The sequence below is a fragment of the Aulostomus chinensis genome, chromosome 17 (genome assembly GCF_037954235.1).
Source record: "Aulostomus chinensis isolate RoL2024-O1b breed Wild chromosome 17, RoL_Achi_v1.0, whole genome shotgun sequence".
Taxonomy (NCBI): domain Eukaryota; kingdom Metazoa; phylum Chordata; class Actinopteri; order Syngnathiformes; family Aulostomidae; genus Aulostomus; species Aulostomus chinensis.
This window is the reverse complement of record NC_141336.1, coordinates 18,156,005-18,170,894: the sequence shown is the minus strand read 5'-3', so window position 1 is coordinate 18,170,894 and position 14,890 is coordinate 18,156,005. Positions and strand designations below refer to the sequence as shown.

General features: G+C 43.3%; 2 protein-coding genes across 2 annotated transcripts; one reads left to right on the top strand and one right to left on the bottom strand.

Annotated features, from left to right (window-relative positions):
• The first annotated feature begins 987 nt into the window (after window positions 1-987).
• Window positions 988-10,465, top strand: pcnx4 (pecanex 4). Its single transcript, XM_086182888.1, has 11 exons — window positions 988-1,119; window positions 1,813-2,587; window positions 2,699-2,878; window positions 3,110-3,645; window positions 3,730-3,830; window positions 4,018-4,140; window positions 5,195-5,555; window positions 6,989-7,092; window positions 7,859-8,964; window positions 9,046-9,232; window positions 9,418-10,465. The coding sequence occupies exons 2-11, from the start codon at window positions 1,890-1,892 to the stop codon at window positions 9,667-9,669; spliced, it is 3,648 nt and encodes a 1,215-aa protein (XP_086039014.1). The 5' UTR covers window positions 988-1,119; window positions 1,813-1,889; the 3' UTR covers window positions 9,670-10,465.
• dhrs7 (dehydrogenase/reductase (SDR family) member 7) lies at window positions 9,847-14,565 on the bottom strand. The gene is made up of 7 exons (XM_086182889.1): window positions 14,374-14,565; window positions 13,480-13,632; window positions 13,287-13,393; window positions 12,375-12,614; window positions 12,120-12,242; window positions 11,834-12,040; window positions 9,847-10,672 (listed from the first exon to the last, which is right to left on the bottom strand). The coding sequence occupies exons 1-7, from the start codon at window positions 14,501-14,503 to the stop codon at window positions 10,631-10,633; spliced, it is 1,002 nt and encodes a 333-aa protein (XP_086039015.1). The 5' UTR covers window positions 14,504-14,565; the 3' UTR covers window positions 9,847-10,630.
• Between the last annotated feature and the right edge of the window lie 325 nt (window positions 14,566-14,890).

Sequence of the window (14,890 nt, the reverse complement as noted above, 5' to 3'; positions counted from 1 at the left end):
CTTTTTCAAGATGACAATGAAACACAGCCTCCTGCCCACCTTATCCCCCTCAGCCACGGTGAGGAATAACAACAACAAAAACAGTTTAATCTCCTTTATGCTCCAGATTATTGTAGTTCTTTGTGTTGATATTATGGCCTTTTCAGTTGATTTAGGAGATCGCTTCATGATCCTCCTTGTTGCCCTCCTTTCTAAGTAAATCAACATTTTGGACAGGCAGACACTTGGTCACAATCACTTTCATTATATTGAAATAATAATACACTTGTAGGATTTGCTCTTTTTGTATTAAGAACACAATATGAAGGATTAAGAATGTAATATTAATATTTCTGATCCTATGTCAGTTTTGGAGGTCAGCTAAGCGCATTAAAATGAGGATTTAAAGATACTGGCAAGTGCCAAGATGAAAAATTATTCCGGATAAGAAGGATAAACGTCCCTGTGGGATGTGTCATTTATTATAATTATAATTTCAAAGAAGGATGGTCTTTTCATTGTTCAGTGGAAAGCAAATTGGAGTGGTAAAATTCCCTACGGGATGTACAGTATGCTCCTTCTAATTTGACTTCCGGGCATACCGCCTTTTAGTACAATACAGTTTATAATGGCTCTTTGCTGGATACTTCCACTCCTGATAATCACACCCTGATAGAGTATGTCCTGATTAATATTTTATTTATTATTATTATTAACAAATCCTTATTAATGTTTTTTTTTCTAATTAGCACACAAATAGACTTCATTCTTTCCCTGCAGTATTAATTAATTCGGTGTTCTATGTGTGTTTCTATACAGCATGACTTTAATATTGAACATTTTCTCCCTCAAAAGTCTGATTTGTTGCAAATAGTATGTGTGTATTTTCTTGTAGTTTCCAGAGGGGCGGGTTTTTGATAGAGGCGGGGTTCGTTTTTTTCTGTCCAATCACATGGCTCTCTTTTTCCTCTTCTCCACTCTCATTGGTTACAATCTCTCAGTGTATCATGTCGATGTTGCTCGGCTTCATAGCAGTTAGCTAGCAGCTATTGTTGATTTCCGCTATTCCCCCGATATTACAGACGATACCATCAAATACCACACATAGCGTATCTACAGCTGGATTTCCTACCGTTACCGGTAAGTTTACGTCACGTCAGTGATATTATAAATATCCAGGTGCTGTTATTTATCATAATAACAGCAAGCTAACAGTCAAGCTTTCATGGATGCAGCGCTTGCTAACATTAATATAGCTAGCAAAGATAAGGAAACCAGTGTCACAGAATACCAGAAAACACTTAAGTTTCCGTGCATTACCTGGTTTAGTTCATGAATGGTGACTAACTTAGCTGGAGCAGGTTAGCTCATCCTGAAGCTAATGCTGTTGTGTTGTGTTATCATGGCAACTCTGGCTGCTGCTGCTGCTTTGGTGCTTTTAAAAGAAGGTTGATCATGATTGATGATTCTTTGTTGTGACATTGATCTGGTACATGCAGACTTGATGCATAGTGCGAACAATAAACTGTTGGCTTCAGTAACAGGATGAAGTGTGTTTCTGTCACATGTTTTCCCACCTACACTGGCAATGACAGAGTGCAAGTGTCAAAGGTGTTTGGCTTGTCAGACATGTCTAGCTGTTCTATACTGTCTGACCCTGTACGATGCTTACCTCTGGATTGGGAGAAATTTAGATTACCTCAAGATATGCACAATATAATCCTATTAGACATTGTGTTATATCATTATTAATGATGTAAATTTGGGTTATTGTATGATATGGTATTAATACAGTTTGCTCCTAACTCTAATTAAAGGTGTGCTTCATTGCAGGTAGCTCTATTAAATCTGGGACCATGAATGGACACCCTTCTTCAGCTGTGCGGAGATGACCTGCCACCCTTCCGGGAATGGTCAGAATGGGGCCAGATGTGCCCCTTCTTAATGAGTACAAGCAGGAGTTCTTCTGGAAGCGTTTCCCCCAGACGGTGTTGGGGGGTCCACGCTTCAAGTTGGGCTACTGTGCCCCTCCATATGTCTATGTCAATCAGGCTGTCTTGTTCTTGACACCATGGCTTTTTGGGGGTATTGGTACTTTGCTGTGCCAGTTGCAGCTGCTCCAGGAGCTCTACGCTGCACTGCTTTCTGGGATACTCATGTTCGGGGCTGCAGCAGGTGTCCAGGCCCTGGCAGTGTATGCAGCTCGCAGGAGTGGTACAGTGGAGAGACTTGGAGCACCCAACATCTTAGTTGATGAAGAAGAAGTGGAATTTACCAACTGTGTCAGTCCAGAGACTGTTCGATTCATTGCCCCTGGGAAGAGGTTTGGCCTGAATGTGGTCATGCATACGGTACTAGCTGGGGTGCTCTGTGGTTTTGGGACGTGGTATGTGTTCCTTGGGAGACTGACTGCTCTCTATGGCAGCATTGGTGCATCTCTAGTAGTTTTCATCTTAAGTTGGGTGACTCTGTGTATAGCAGAGTATTCCCTCATTGTAAATACAGCCACAGAGACGGCTACTTTCCAGGCACAGGACACTTATGAGATCACCCCTCTCACCCGCCCCCTCTACATTTTCATTTTTGTTGCTGTGGACCTGACTGATAGGTGAGCAACTACACCACAGTTAATTTATTGCATCATAAATCCTCTTAGCATTTCACCGTCCAAAACAACTACTTGCTGCCTTTGAACTGTCAACCTCATGTTCTTATTTAGGTTCTCGGGCCCTGTCCCTGAGCTCCAGCTAGCCAGTCAGGTTCTCCATGTGCTGTTCCTCTTCCTACCTCTGCTGTGGGCGCTGGGTATACTTCCGCCCCTGGATGCTTTACTCCTCTGGGGCATGGAGCAGGTGCTGGTGTTTGGATTAGGAGGCTCCCCCATGTCCAGCAACCTTAGGTACACCCTGGAATAAAAACATTTGTCCTCATAAACTGACATAACATTCTGACAGACGTTAAATGCTAATAAAAAAAAATGGATGAAGGTTAGGAAACTTTCCTGATCATATTCTGATTGATTCTCCCATTGAAATGTGCCTGTTCCATCATCTCTAACTGTGTGTGTGTGTTTGTGTGCATGCGTGTGTGTGTGTGTGTGTGTGTGTGTGTCTGTCTGTCTATCCTACAGGCTACTGTTAATGTTTGGTGTATCAGCTAGCGTGGCTGTTTGTAATTATTTCATCCCATCAACACTGGGTGTGGTTCTCTTCTCCATCGCTACGGGATTTCTCTTGAGCTTGGACCTCAGCCAGGTTGCCACACTCTGCAGAGGTCCCGAGGTAGTGTGTCGGGACCGTGGACTCTGGAGAGGGGGTTCTCCACCTCTTCCCAGCACTTTTTGGTGGAATCTGGGCTGCCGGGAGTCACTGATGTATTTGAGCTTGTTACTGCTGGCAATGGCAGAGGCAGGGCTGTTACATCACTTCCTCAGTTCAGCTCAGCCCCAGAGTTTGGTTTCAGGACCCCAGGTTCCTGTCAGCTACCTCCTCCTGCTACTCTTCTCCCTTTGCTGGGCTCTTCGAGAGATCCAGGGAGCCTACGTTTTTGGAGGGGTTTTCCTCAACCCCCTTTATCCAAAAGGCATGTCCAGTGTTCAGACTTTCAAACAGAAAAACAGAGGATTATTCATCGCAGCAGCATTCAGAAGAGTTCTACTTTATCTTGGTGAGCTGGATGTAATGTCTCTTATTCTCCTGTGGGTATGAATGTGAATTTGTTACGTGACCTCCGGCTTATTTATGTTCACAGTGTCTCCGTTTGCAATGATTGCTTTCCTGTCTATGGACAAATCTCTGCAGCTGCTCCATCGGGTTTCTCTCTGTCTGGGAGCCACACGAGCCTTCAGAGTGGTACGCACACAAATACTCACAGTCTTTGTTAAATATCAGCATGAACAAAATGTGCTTACAGATTTTGACAGCAAGAGGATCTGCACAGATCTGTTCCAGTTAAAAAAAAAAAAAATGTGTCCACCTTTTTTTTCTTAGTTAGTTCCTTTCATGCTCAACACAATGTTTTCTCTTTGGTGACATACAGGTGTGGCAGAGCTCAGAAGATGCTCTGCTTCAAATGGTTGTGGTCATCTTGGTGCGTCTTGCAGCCGGAAGCAACATGTTACCAGGGTGGGACAGCCTGGGCACCGGAGTTCAGCTTCTACTGGTGAGGTCAACAAACCTATTTTTTCCCTTGTTTCCATGAGATCCACAGAAGTTACTTTATGCATTTGAACCAGTGTTGTTGATTCATCCAATCATCCATCCATCGTCATCTTCCGCTTATTCCTACACATTAAGGGTCGCGGGGGGGCTGGAGCCTATCCCAGCGTCAACGGGCGAGAGGCGGGGTTCACCCTGGACAGGTCGCCAGTCCATCGCAGGGCCAACATAGAGAGAACAACCATTCACACTCACAGTCACACCTACGGTCAATTTAGAGTATTCAACCAGCCAATTGCATGTTTTTGGACTGTGGGAGGAAGCCAGAGTACCCGGAGAGAACCCACGCAGACACGGGGAGAACATGCAAACTCCACACAGAAAGATTCCGTGCCCGAGCCGGGACTCGAACCCGGAACCTTCTTGCTGTGAGGCCACAGTGCTAACCACTGCACCACCGTGCAGCCCCTCATCCAATCATTTACATGTAATTTATGTAGTAATAACACACTAACACAGCAAAAGGATACTTAATTCTTCATTTTTAATTCAGAAATGTCTGGACCTAACTGGTATTTTCCTGAAACATTTTTGTGAACATATAAACTCATTATGGTTACTACAACCATTTTAACTGTTTCAACATGAATCGACATCTATTGCCTGACTGGCTGTCCTGGGTGAGGAATCCCTCCTCTATGGTTCTTCCTCTGGTTTTGGTCTTTTTTCCTATTAAGAGGGAAGTGTTTTTCTTTTTAATGTTTACCTCACCCTCATCAAGGGTCTAAGGACAGAGGATGTTGTTCTGTGTACAAATTGTAATGCACCTGGAGGCACTTTGTGATTTCCAGACATATAAATGACATTTAAATTTGAATACTGCTTTTATTGCTTCAGCGCCTGTTTTGCAGATGTTACAATGTATGATAAAAGATTAAAACACACCTGTAATGAAGCAAGATCTGGAAATAATCAAAGCTTGAATTTTTTTACACATGTATAAGCTGATCAGACCAGATGGCTCTCAATATTTGCTTGTGTGTTTCTTTCCGGTCCAGGTTGGCCTCCTTATTGACAGACTGACCCAATTCCTTGCCAAGTTAAAGTTCACCCTGACTGTGTTGGTGACATCTTGGACTGAGAAAAAGCAGCGCCGTCAGTCGGCTGGAACTCTCCTGGCTGTGAATGCCTCCCTCTGTCCGCTGCTGCTGGCTGTGGTGACTTTGTCTGCCCTGCTGTCTGCCCCTCTGCTGCCCCTCTTCACCCTGCCTATCTTCCTGGTGGGGTTCCCCCGACCTCAGCGCAGTTGGCCAGGTCCTGTAGGTACTGCCTGCCCCTGCCCGGACTCTATCTTCTACCAGCAAATGAGTGAAAGCCTTGCCTCTGCTCTGAGGACAGCCTTTGCCAGAGGGTCACTGGGTCAGTTGTTCATGCTAATACACTCTGCAAATTCAAATGTTGTTCGTGATTGTTTCATTTTAGCTTTTAATTAGTGGATGCCTGAATATTTTCACAGTATTACATTGTCTCACAAATTGGGATGAATAATTTTTTTTTAAATCAATAAGAAAATCAAATGTCAAAAATAATCACAAATGCACAGGATATTCACTTCCCTTACTGGTTCCACAGCCTAAAAATGGCACCACCAAATTTGGCATTTACACAGAGTGCCTGAAATTTTTTGATCAATTATCAAGAGACTGTTTTCACGTAGACACGTGGATTTATTAAAATTTCCAGTAGTATATCATTCCCCAATGTGGCTTAAATTTAGAATTTGTTTGTACGTACCTTTTCATTATTTCAGATTTTTATAAAACATATATTCAAGGACAAACACCATCTTTTACAGCTCCAGCAACATGAACAAATCCACAATAATTTTAATCATTTATGTTGGAATTGTGGTGACGGAGCTCTCCTATCACGCCGCGCTGCTGGCAGTAATGTAAGCTTGCATGATCCACTCCAGCTTCCTGTGAAATTGACATCCAAATGTTTCCACACCATTAACTGCATAACACTCTTAGGCCAAATGCTGCTAGGATTTTACTCTGTTCTCAATCAGGAACGGTCGGGGGGGGGGTTTATTAATGGTTTGATGATTCATAACTGAATAAAACTGCTGAAGTGATGCCGCAATCACTCCTGTTATGTTGTTTTGAGGATGAGATTCTACGGCTGTGATGGTTAATTCAGAATGAGCGCATGTGCGGTTGATGCCCGCTGTCTAATCATGGCAGTCGGTAGTGTTCTTGTGCTTTGCTCACACTGGGAGCTGTGAGGCAATGAGCAACGAAGGAGTCTCCTTAGCGTGTCACTTCCCATCACGAGCTAGAGGCTGGCACTATTCTGAGACGTCATTGTGGGACATAACATTATCCTTGAGCCAAGCAAACACTGTTCAACTTGAAACAAAAGCTTTCATCACCTTGCCATTGCTTTTCATGTGTTGGGGGGGGGGGGGGTCCATCCCATTTGCCTCTAAAAAGGGAAAAAAAAAAAAACCCTAACATCTAAAAGGAGTGAATTTTTCAGGAGTAATAGAAATCAAATGCCAAGAAGAGATTTAATATTTATGTCTTTGTGCAGTCAACCAGATAAAATGGTATCATGACCTTCCTGTCCTACTGTGATGGTACATGTCTCCCTGCAGCTCATTCACTCACCATGTTATCCACACAGTCAGCACGGATGCACAGCCAAATGAAAGAGATGTGCATCGAGTCTCCCTTATGTGTGTCACATGACATTTGTTATGTTTTGCTTCTTCAATTAACTGTACACTTCACGTCTCTCCCAACATCTTTACTGCATGGATGGCTGATGATTGTCTCTCCCTCTTGTAGGTTCCTTAGCTCCAGGCTCTCATTTTCTCGGGCGCTTTCAAGACCGCATGGTCTGGATAATGATTCTGGAGAGAGGATATGGCTATTGTACTGTCAACATAAAGGTACTGTTACTCTAGGGCAATGGAACTAGAAGTGTGTAGGATTCAGAGGGATCTTTTTGCAGAAATTGAATGAAGCTATATTTTCAGTAGAGTTCATTCGCCTGAAGTTACGAATTGTAGTTTCGTTAAACTTACAGTGAATGCATCTATGTAGCAAACTCCATTCAGAAAACCAGTATTTTAAAGGTTATTCACCTCACTTCTTGTCTTGTGGATCGATACTATGATGTAGGTATTTCTGCATTACTTTGTTCTGTTTATTGGGTTTAAATCACAGCAAAATTTAAGTTGGAGGCAGCAGTCACAGTGAATTAAGAAAAGAAGCAGCTTGGAGCTAATAAGCGCCCGCTCCTCTCTTATTTTCTGGACAAGAAGGGTGAATAATGCCTGGTATGGCAGGATTCTTAACTCCATGTTCATGATCTATAGAGATTTCAAATATTTGAGACTGGATGATTATTCCCTCTTTCATAACTGCATTTATGCAGTTATGGTCAAACAAAGTCATTTACCTGAAAATATCAAAAGTTTTTTCCCCCCAAAAATTCTGAATGAATGGTTGCAGGTTCTGGCAAAAAAATGTGTGTCTTGGGAAGTTTGAGAGGCCACTTCTTAAATGAATGACACGGGGAATTATAGGCGAGGTGAGGGGTTGCAGGCTCATCCACTAGATGACACTAGATCTCTCACACTGGCCCTTAAAGAATCCGCACAATTCTTCATACAGAGATTTACATGGCTGCCTGTTGTGATTTTTTTTTTTTAGGGTCTGGAGCTACAGGAGACATCTTGCCACACTGTGGAGGCTCGGAGGGTGGACGAGGTTTTTGAGGCTGCTTTTGAGCGTCCCGAGCGGCTTGGCTTCACCCAGGGCTTAAACCTGCACTGGGGCAATGCTCTCACACCTTGTGCTGCAATTGCAGTGCGAGCGTACTCTGATGCTCGAAATGTGCTCTCTGGTATTATTGACTCCCATGACAACTTAAGAAAACTTCAGGATGACTTTCTGAAAGCACTGGTGTGGTTGCTCCTACGATATTGTGTTCAAAAGCACAAAGGATTTTTGTGGTGCAGTGAAGAAGGGCCAGGGTTCGGTGGCAGAAAATCCCAGTCCTCCCAGTTGGCCCAGACTACTTGCAACCAGCCACCTGAGGCAGTTGTGATAGAATCAAATGTGTCCTCACTCAGGTTCAGACAAGACAGCTCCAGCCTGACATCCTTTGGAGATTGGTCAGATGAGGATGACTTATTTGGACCCCAACCAGCCAGGCGGACAGTGGCATTAGTGACTGCAGAGGCCCAGCCTGGACACACTGTGCTGCAGGTCGGAGCCTCTCTTCCAGGCTCTGTGGAGATGGACAGCCTGTTTGAGAACATGGCCCTCTCAGCCCTGCAGCCACTGCAGCCTCTGGGACTGGGCATCGGGATGCCTGCAGTAGATAAAGGGCGTAACCCAGAGGTCTTCAAAGAGAGCCCCGGCTCTCTCCCCCATCTGAATTTCAGCTGTCCTCAGTCAGAGGTTTTCAACCTACCAACAGGCTGGAGGACAGCACCGTTGCTACCATCCCGCTTGCTGCAGCTCAGGCCTTTGTTCCCAGAGGACTGGTTTAGGTTTACCTTGGGACGCTTTGGGCCTGTTGTGCAGAGCGAAACCTCTGAGGACATGACCAAAGCTCTGAAGGAAGATGAGACTCTGAAAGAGCTGCATGCTCAGGTTGCACTTTCATGTCTCATCTCATTAGGGGCAGAATCTGCCTTCACCAGTCCCAGTTACGTGTACAGGCTGTACTGTGGAGATGTCCCATGGACGGAAGGTCTTGACTGGCTCTCCTCAAGTAAAGAACTCTATCAGCTAGCACTTCGGGCTTTCAGGTAAGTTTTCCAATGAGGACCCCTAGTTAGTATCTGATTATTATTATTATTTCCCTGCCTCCATGGTACTTTTTGTTTCAGGTTCAGTTTTAAGCTACTGTTTGATCAAGCGAGCCTCGGGCCTATGGAGTCCCCTGAGGAGATGTTCAGTGCCTTGGAGGAGTATGAAAGGGACTGGTACATTGGACTGGTGACAGAGAAAGGCTGGCACGACAGCGTCCTCCAGGAGAAACCCTTCCTGTTCTCTTTAGGACACGACCTAGCTATGGTAACTATGCACATCTACTCTTAATAAGACACTGCCATGTAAACAGCATTTTCTGTTTGACTTAAATTGAAAGTGCAACCACTGTCTTTGCTGAAAAATGGTACCTGAAGGTAACATTATGTTGCTACTTACATGATCCCCCCCTCCCCCTTATTAAGTCAATGGCTTAACATTTTTGTCCACAGGGGACCTACACAGGGCGAGTCTTGTCCTTACAGGAGCAGCTGGTTCAGGTGGGCCGCCTTAATGGCGAGGGGGTGCGAGGCCAGTGGGCAAACCTATCCTGGGAGCTTCTGTATGCGACTAATGATGACGAGGAGCGTTACAGCATTCAGGCTCATCCCTTCATGTTGAGGAACCTAACTGTTCAGGCAGCCGATCCCCCTTTGGGGTATCCTATATACTCCTCTGCACCCCTCCACTTCCCCTGCCTCTGACCTCTGCCTTCTACAGTGACCCTACTCTGGAGAGGGAACAAAGAGAACCATTACAGCAGTCAGTCCATCTCTGAGGTCAGTGGGTTTTAGGAAGTCATTGTGAAAACTATCGCAAAAAACAGACAATTGTTCAGTTTCAGAAGTGTAATATCAATGGGAACCTACTTTATCACAATTTGACTTCATGGTGCTTTATTCTGATGCCACAGAGGAAGACGCATCAACGCCGTACTCATGTACAAGTTGCAAAATTCTTTCAACACACTTTAACTGAAAATGTGGACAACTTCCTTGCAACTTTTGTATCTTGAAACAGCGTTAAACCTCCGGCTGGGTTCAACATAAGCACATTTGGGAGTTGGCTCATTCATGTTTGTGCTTATAAAGAAGTGAATACTTGTGCTCACCCACCCCTTCTAGGACGCATCTGCTGAATACCTCTGGTTTTATTGTACTTTTTAGATTTCACAGTTTTGAAGTGATTCCCCTCCATGTTCTTTAAAAAAAAAAAGAATTTTTTTATGATTTTTCTTAAAATATCAAGATGTGCCTTGTGTATGTCTTCTTGTATGTGTAAAGTGTTTTGTGCTATTGTTTGGTTTACAGTTCAATTGTTTACAAATTAGAATGAAGTTGTCCAGTCTTATTATACATATTGATGATTTTTCTATGTGTATCTGTATATATTCCGTATATAATAAAATTTGGTAGAAGCCATTTCACTTAAAAAAAAAACAACTTTATTTGATCCAAAATTTGATTAATCATCCATCTACTTAATGTATTAAAGTGACATCTTTCTTTTTAAGGAGACAACTGTGGCTGAAATAAACATGGTTCATATCGTGAGCTCAGTTAGTCCTCAAATGACAACAAACCAAAGACCAAAGAATTCTTCAAGAAAACCAGTCCCGGTTGATGAGACATTCAGCTTAAATCTTTCTTCTTCTAGATCTGTCGTTCAGGAAGTCTTGGGCTTTCCGAAGTATGCCGCGTCAGCATCCTGCAAAAGATAGTTATCTTTTAGCTCACATGTTCTCGGACCAGTCTAAATTACAGTTCAAAAAAAGGACAAATTTCCAGAGTGATTGGCATGTGGCCACAAACATGGAAAGCTTCAACTGCTATTTGTTTTTTACGTTGAAGAGACTCGAGACAGCAGTTTTTAAAATTTGTCTCAAAAGGACATGTCACAGGCCATACAGAGGTACAAACGTGACGCGCCAATGTTTGGCCAGTTGGAACATGACCTTTCTGCGTGGCCCTCAGCTGTCACCGTCCAGCAGAGGCCACCAGACTCTCTGGCCAGTCAGCACCAGGGGGAGGAAGTAGTCATGCTCACTGTCATACCCTGACCACAACCGCCTTCTTATTAGACTCAGCAAGGTCAGTAACAGCTGAGGTCCTCCAGCTGTTAAGAGACAGCTCTGCATAGTGCCTGTCACATACCGCCTTATTCAAGCAGTTTTGGTCTGAATCCCCCTTTACTAGCTTGAATATTTCAAGGTGAACCACAAAGGACTTGCAACACATAGATCCGTCCGAGTGTACAGGCTCTGAGTAAACATGCTTTTCATGTGTTCACACATGCAGAGATCAAGGAGAAGGCTCGGCACACCTATGGCACACCCAAAATGTGGTTCTACTTGTTTTTAAATGATTAGGCCTCTTTATTTTTAAACGTGGTAGTTCTCTTTCATAGCAGCCATTTTTGACAGGTGACAGAAGTGCAGATATTATCACTACAATGAATGATGGATGAATTCATAATGTAGAATAGTAACTCTTATTATTGGCTTCCTGTGAAATCTCATGTTTGGATGTGTTAAAAGCTACAGGGGTGTCACAAATTTGATTCTTGTTTAAAATGATAGCTGTTGCTCTTTCTTTTCTCTCCACAACTGACTACTGGTGTTTGTAACAGAGTTAAAAATACCAGTTTGGCTCACACTTACCTTACTGGTAAACCACATTTACAACATTCCATTGCCCAAACAAATTCAGAGATGATGGAGCAACTAAACTGAAGATCTTCCGTAAAACTCATGATTAGATTATTTTTACCATTAAGACTCAATAGTCAGACAATGGCATAGCCTAAGCAAGCTATTTACAGTCGAATCCCAGGATTAAAATGTACTAAGTGATTCTCTGTTAAACTCACCAGACCAGATTTAAAATTCTGCACCCTCTTCTTGCTCAGGATGTTTGTGACGAACGTGGGCGTGTACTGCCAGACGTAATAAAACAAGAGGAAGGGCTGCTGTGCTATCCACATTTCCTTGACACGGTTGGCGACTCCCACCAGCATTAAATCCACACAGCGACTTGTTGGCATCTTGTGTTCCTGGCTACAGGCATTGGCCAAAGGCTAAGGTAGTTGGAGAAAAAGGATTAGTGGAACCAAGCTAGTGTCACTTAAGTTTGATGATATATAAAAAAAACATTACCTTGTTAAGTTCCTCTGTGAAGGCATTGTGAACTATCTGTGATTGCACAGGCCCTGGACACACTGTGCTGATGAGTATTTCTGGATAGTCATACAGTTCAGTCCGAAGAGAATTAAAGAAACCCTGCGGAACACAGAAGTAGCTATCAGCAACGGGGTTTACTGTGCACAAGCTCAAGATCTGGCTGAGGCAGATTTGTTCCTCACACATTCATCAAATCAAATCCACCAAAGTCATCTATTGTATTAGCTTCACCTGGAGAGCGTGTTTGCTGGCAGAGTATCCTGTCAACAGGGGCGCTCCAGTGAGGCCAGCGACACTACTGACCGTCACAACGCTCCCGGTGCCGCGCTGCGTCATGTGAGGCAGCACCAGCTTGGTGAGTGAAACTGTACCCAAGAAATTGAGCTCCATCAAGGCCTGGTACACATCAACACTGGTATCTAAGAACAAGGAGCGCTGGCTTCGGCCCCCGTTGTTTATCAGGATGTCAATCTGAGAGAGAGTACAGTAAAATACATAAATACATATGTCTGTCTTTTTTGCATGCAGTAGGAAGATAGAGATTGGCTAGTTAGCTTAGCACAGTGAATGGTGGCATATGGGTAGGGTTAGTGTACCATCAAAATTCATCATAGACATTCCTCCCAAACAAAGTTTGCCTTTAATTATCTAAAGCTGAGCACAACATCCACGATGAAATAATAATAAAAAAATGGTGCCATTTTAATTTAAGAATGAGATACACAAGCAGAACTGCATTCCTGACTGGGCACAGCGATGCAGGACTTCAGCCAAGAAAACAAAAACCGCTGACAACTTGAAGTGGAACTGCTGCTACTAATCAAGGCAAACCTTTTTAGATGATGTCAACGGGTGGACAGATTAAGATCCTAAACCTAATCACACAGAGAAAGAAAAAAAAAAGGTTTTGGAAGTTGAACATTCCAGATGAAGGTATGCTATCCTGCCCATTCACTACCAATCATTATGCGAAGCTAATTAGTGATTAGTTGGCCTCTTGAGAGTTAGCTCCTTCCTGCACCCACAGAGGATAGAAGGGTATCTATTAACAAGGTTGACAATGTAATTGAAAACCAATGAACATGATACCGTCAATGGTCAAGAATCAGTATTTCTCTAATGAAACACATCATGTGACCTTACCTGTCCAAAGTACTGGAGTGCAGCTTTGGTTTTTGCTTCATGAGATGTCCTCTCCAATAAATCAAGAGGTAGAACAAGAATATCCTCATCCTGGAGGTTGGATCTTTCTGGGGGGGGTCAAATGAGAACTTTATCGTATACAGCAATAGGTAATTGTACCGTACAGGAACATGAAAACAAACTTTACTCTCACCTACACAGTTTTGCTTGACTCTCTTCAGCTCATCTTCCCGGCGAGCGGACAGGATGAGGCGTGAGCCACACCGAGCCAGCTGGTAAGCCAGCTCCTCCCCAATCCCACTGGAGGCTCCAGTGACCCACACCACCAGCCCTTTCAGCTTGGTGTCTGGTTCATGACAAACATCAACACCTTGCACGCTGATAACAGGACAGACACTTGTGGAGTCAGCTTCTTTCGTCGTTTTAAACTTTTTAGGACCGTGTTGATGAGGACATACTGAGATTGACTGACCTCTGTCCCTCTTCCTGGTTGGGCTGTGACATTATCCATGCCTAAATGTATTTAGATATAATGCAAACATCCACTGGAACTCAACCATGACCTGAGTACATTTTGGTGGTCAGAGGTCACCACAGCAAGCGTTAATTGTAGCGGTGGTATTTTGAGTTTTTGCTGTTTGCTGCTCCATACCTCCACTCCACTGTTTTTCAGGAGAATATTGTAGTTTTTGATTCCACATTTATTAGACAACTATTTCTAAATATTGCAAAGACAATATATGACATTTACTCGTAATCGTGTATTAATCATGCATGAAACATACTATCCAAGGCTGTTCACAGTCTGCTTTTTCCAAATGCTTACAAATGAATGCAAAAGCAATAAATTGTCACTGCCCTCGAAGACGCTTTCAGGAATTAATGTGTCAAAGGTAACGTTAGAATTATGGATCACGTGATTAAGGCAAACGAGTCCAATTTATTCTTCCATAAACCCAAAACGGGGGCCGGAGATTGACTGTAACGGTCAGTTATTATCTTCATCAAACGTATATATTTCCTTGTGAATTAAAACGGAACCAAAAAATAGAAGCAGGGAAAAGAGTACTTAGCTTGCTGGACTCACCTGGCCTGTTCCCCAGCAGGCTCGCCCGCAGCAGAGTGAAGTCCGCATCCGCGAAAACGAAACACACCAAGTGAATTAAAAAGTAGGTTAATATAAAGTATATAAAGACGGATAAGATGCCAAAGTCCATTTTTTGCAAAGGAAGGAAGTCAACTTCAAGCTACTTCCAGCAGGCAGCGGGTAGACTACTGCTTGGTCAATGGGTATTACGTCACTTCCTGTCCGATATATTTACCATTGACCATGCAAATCACCGTAGTTTTAAACATGCTTTTCTATCATCATCGATCTATGTAAACAATTTATAGCCAGTGGATTTACAAGTATTCAAAGTATGAAGTATTCAAGTTTGTATGAAGTGAAATATATTCCATATAAATCCCATACCGGCATACAGCAATTATTCAAACGCTCTCCTTCACGTTTTATAGTGCTGGAATACACCACAGTCCCAGGTTTTAGATAATTAAACAATTATTAAATATGCACCAACAGCTCAACACATCATGACTAAGCT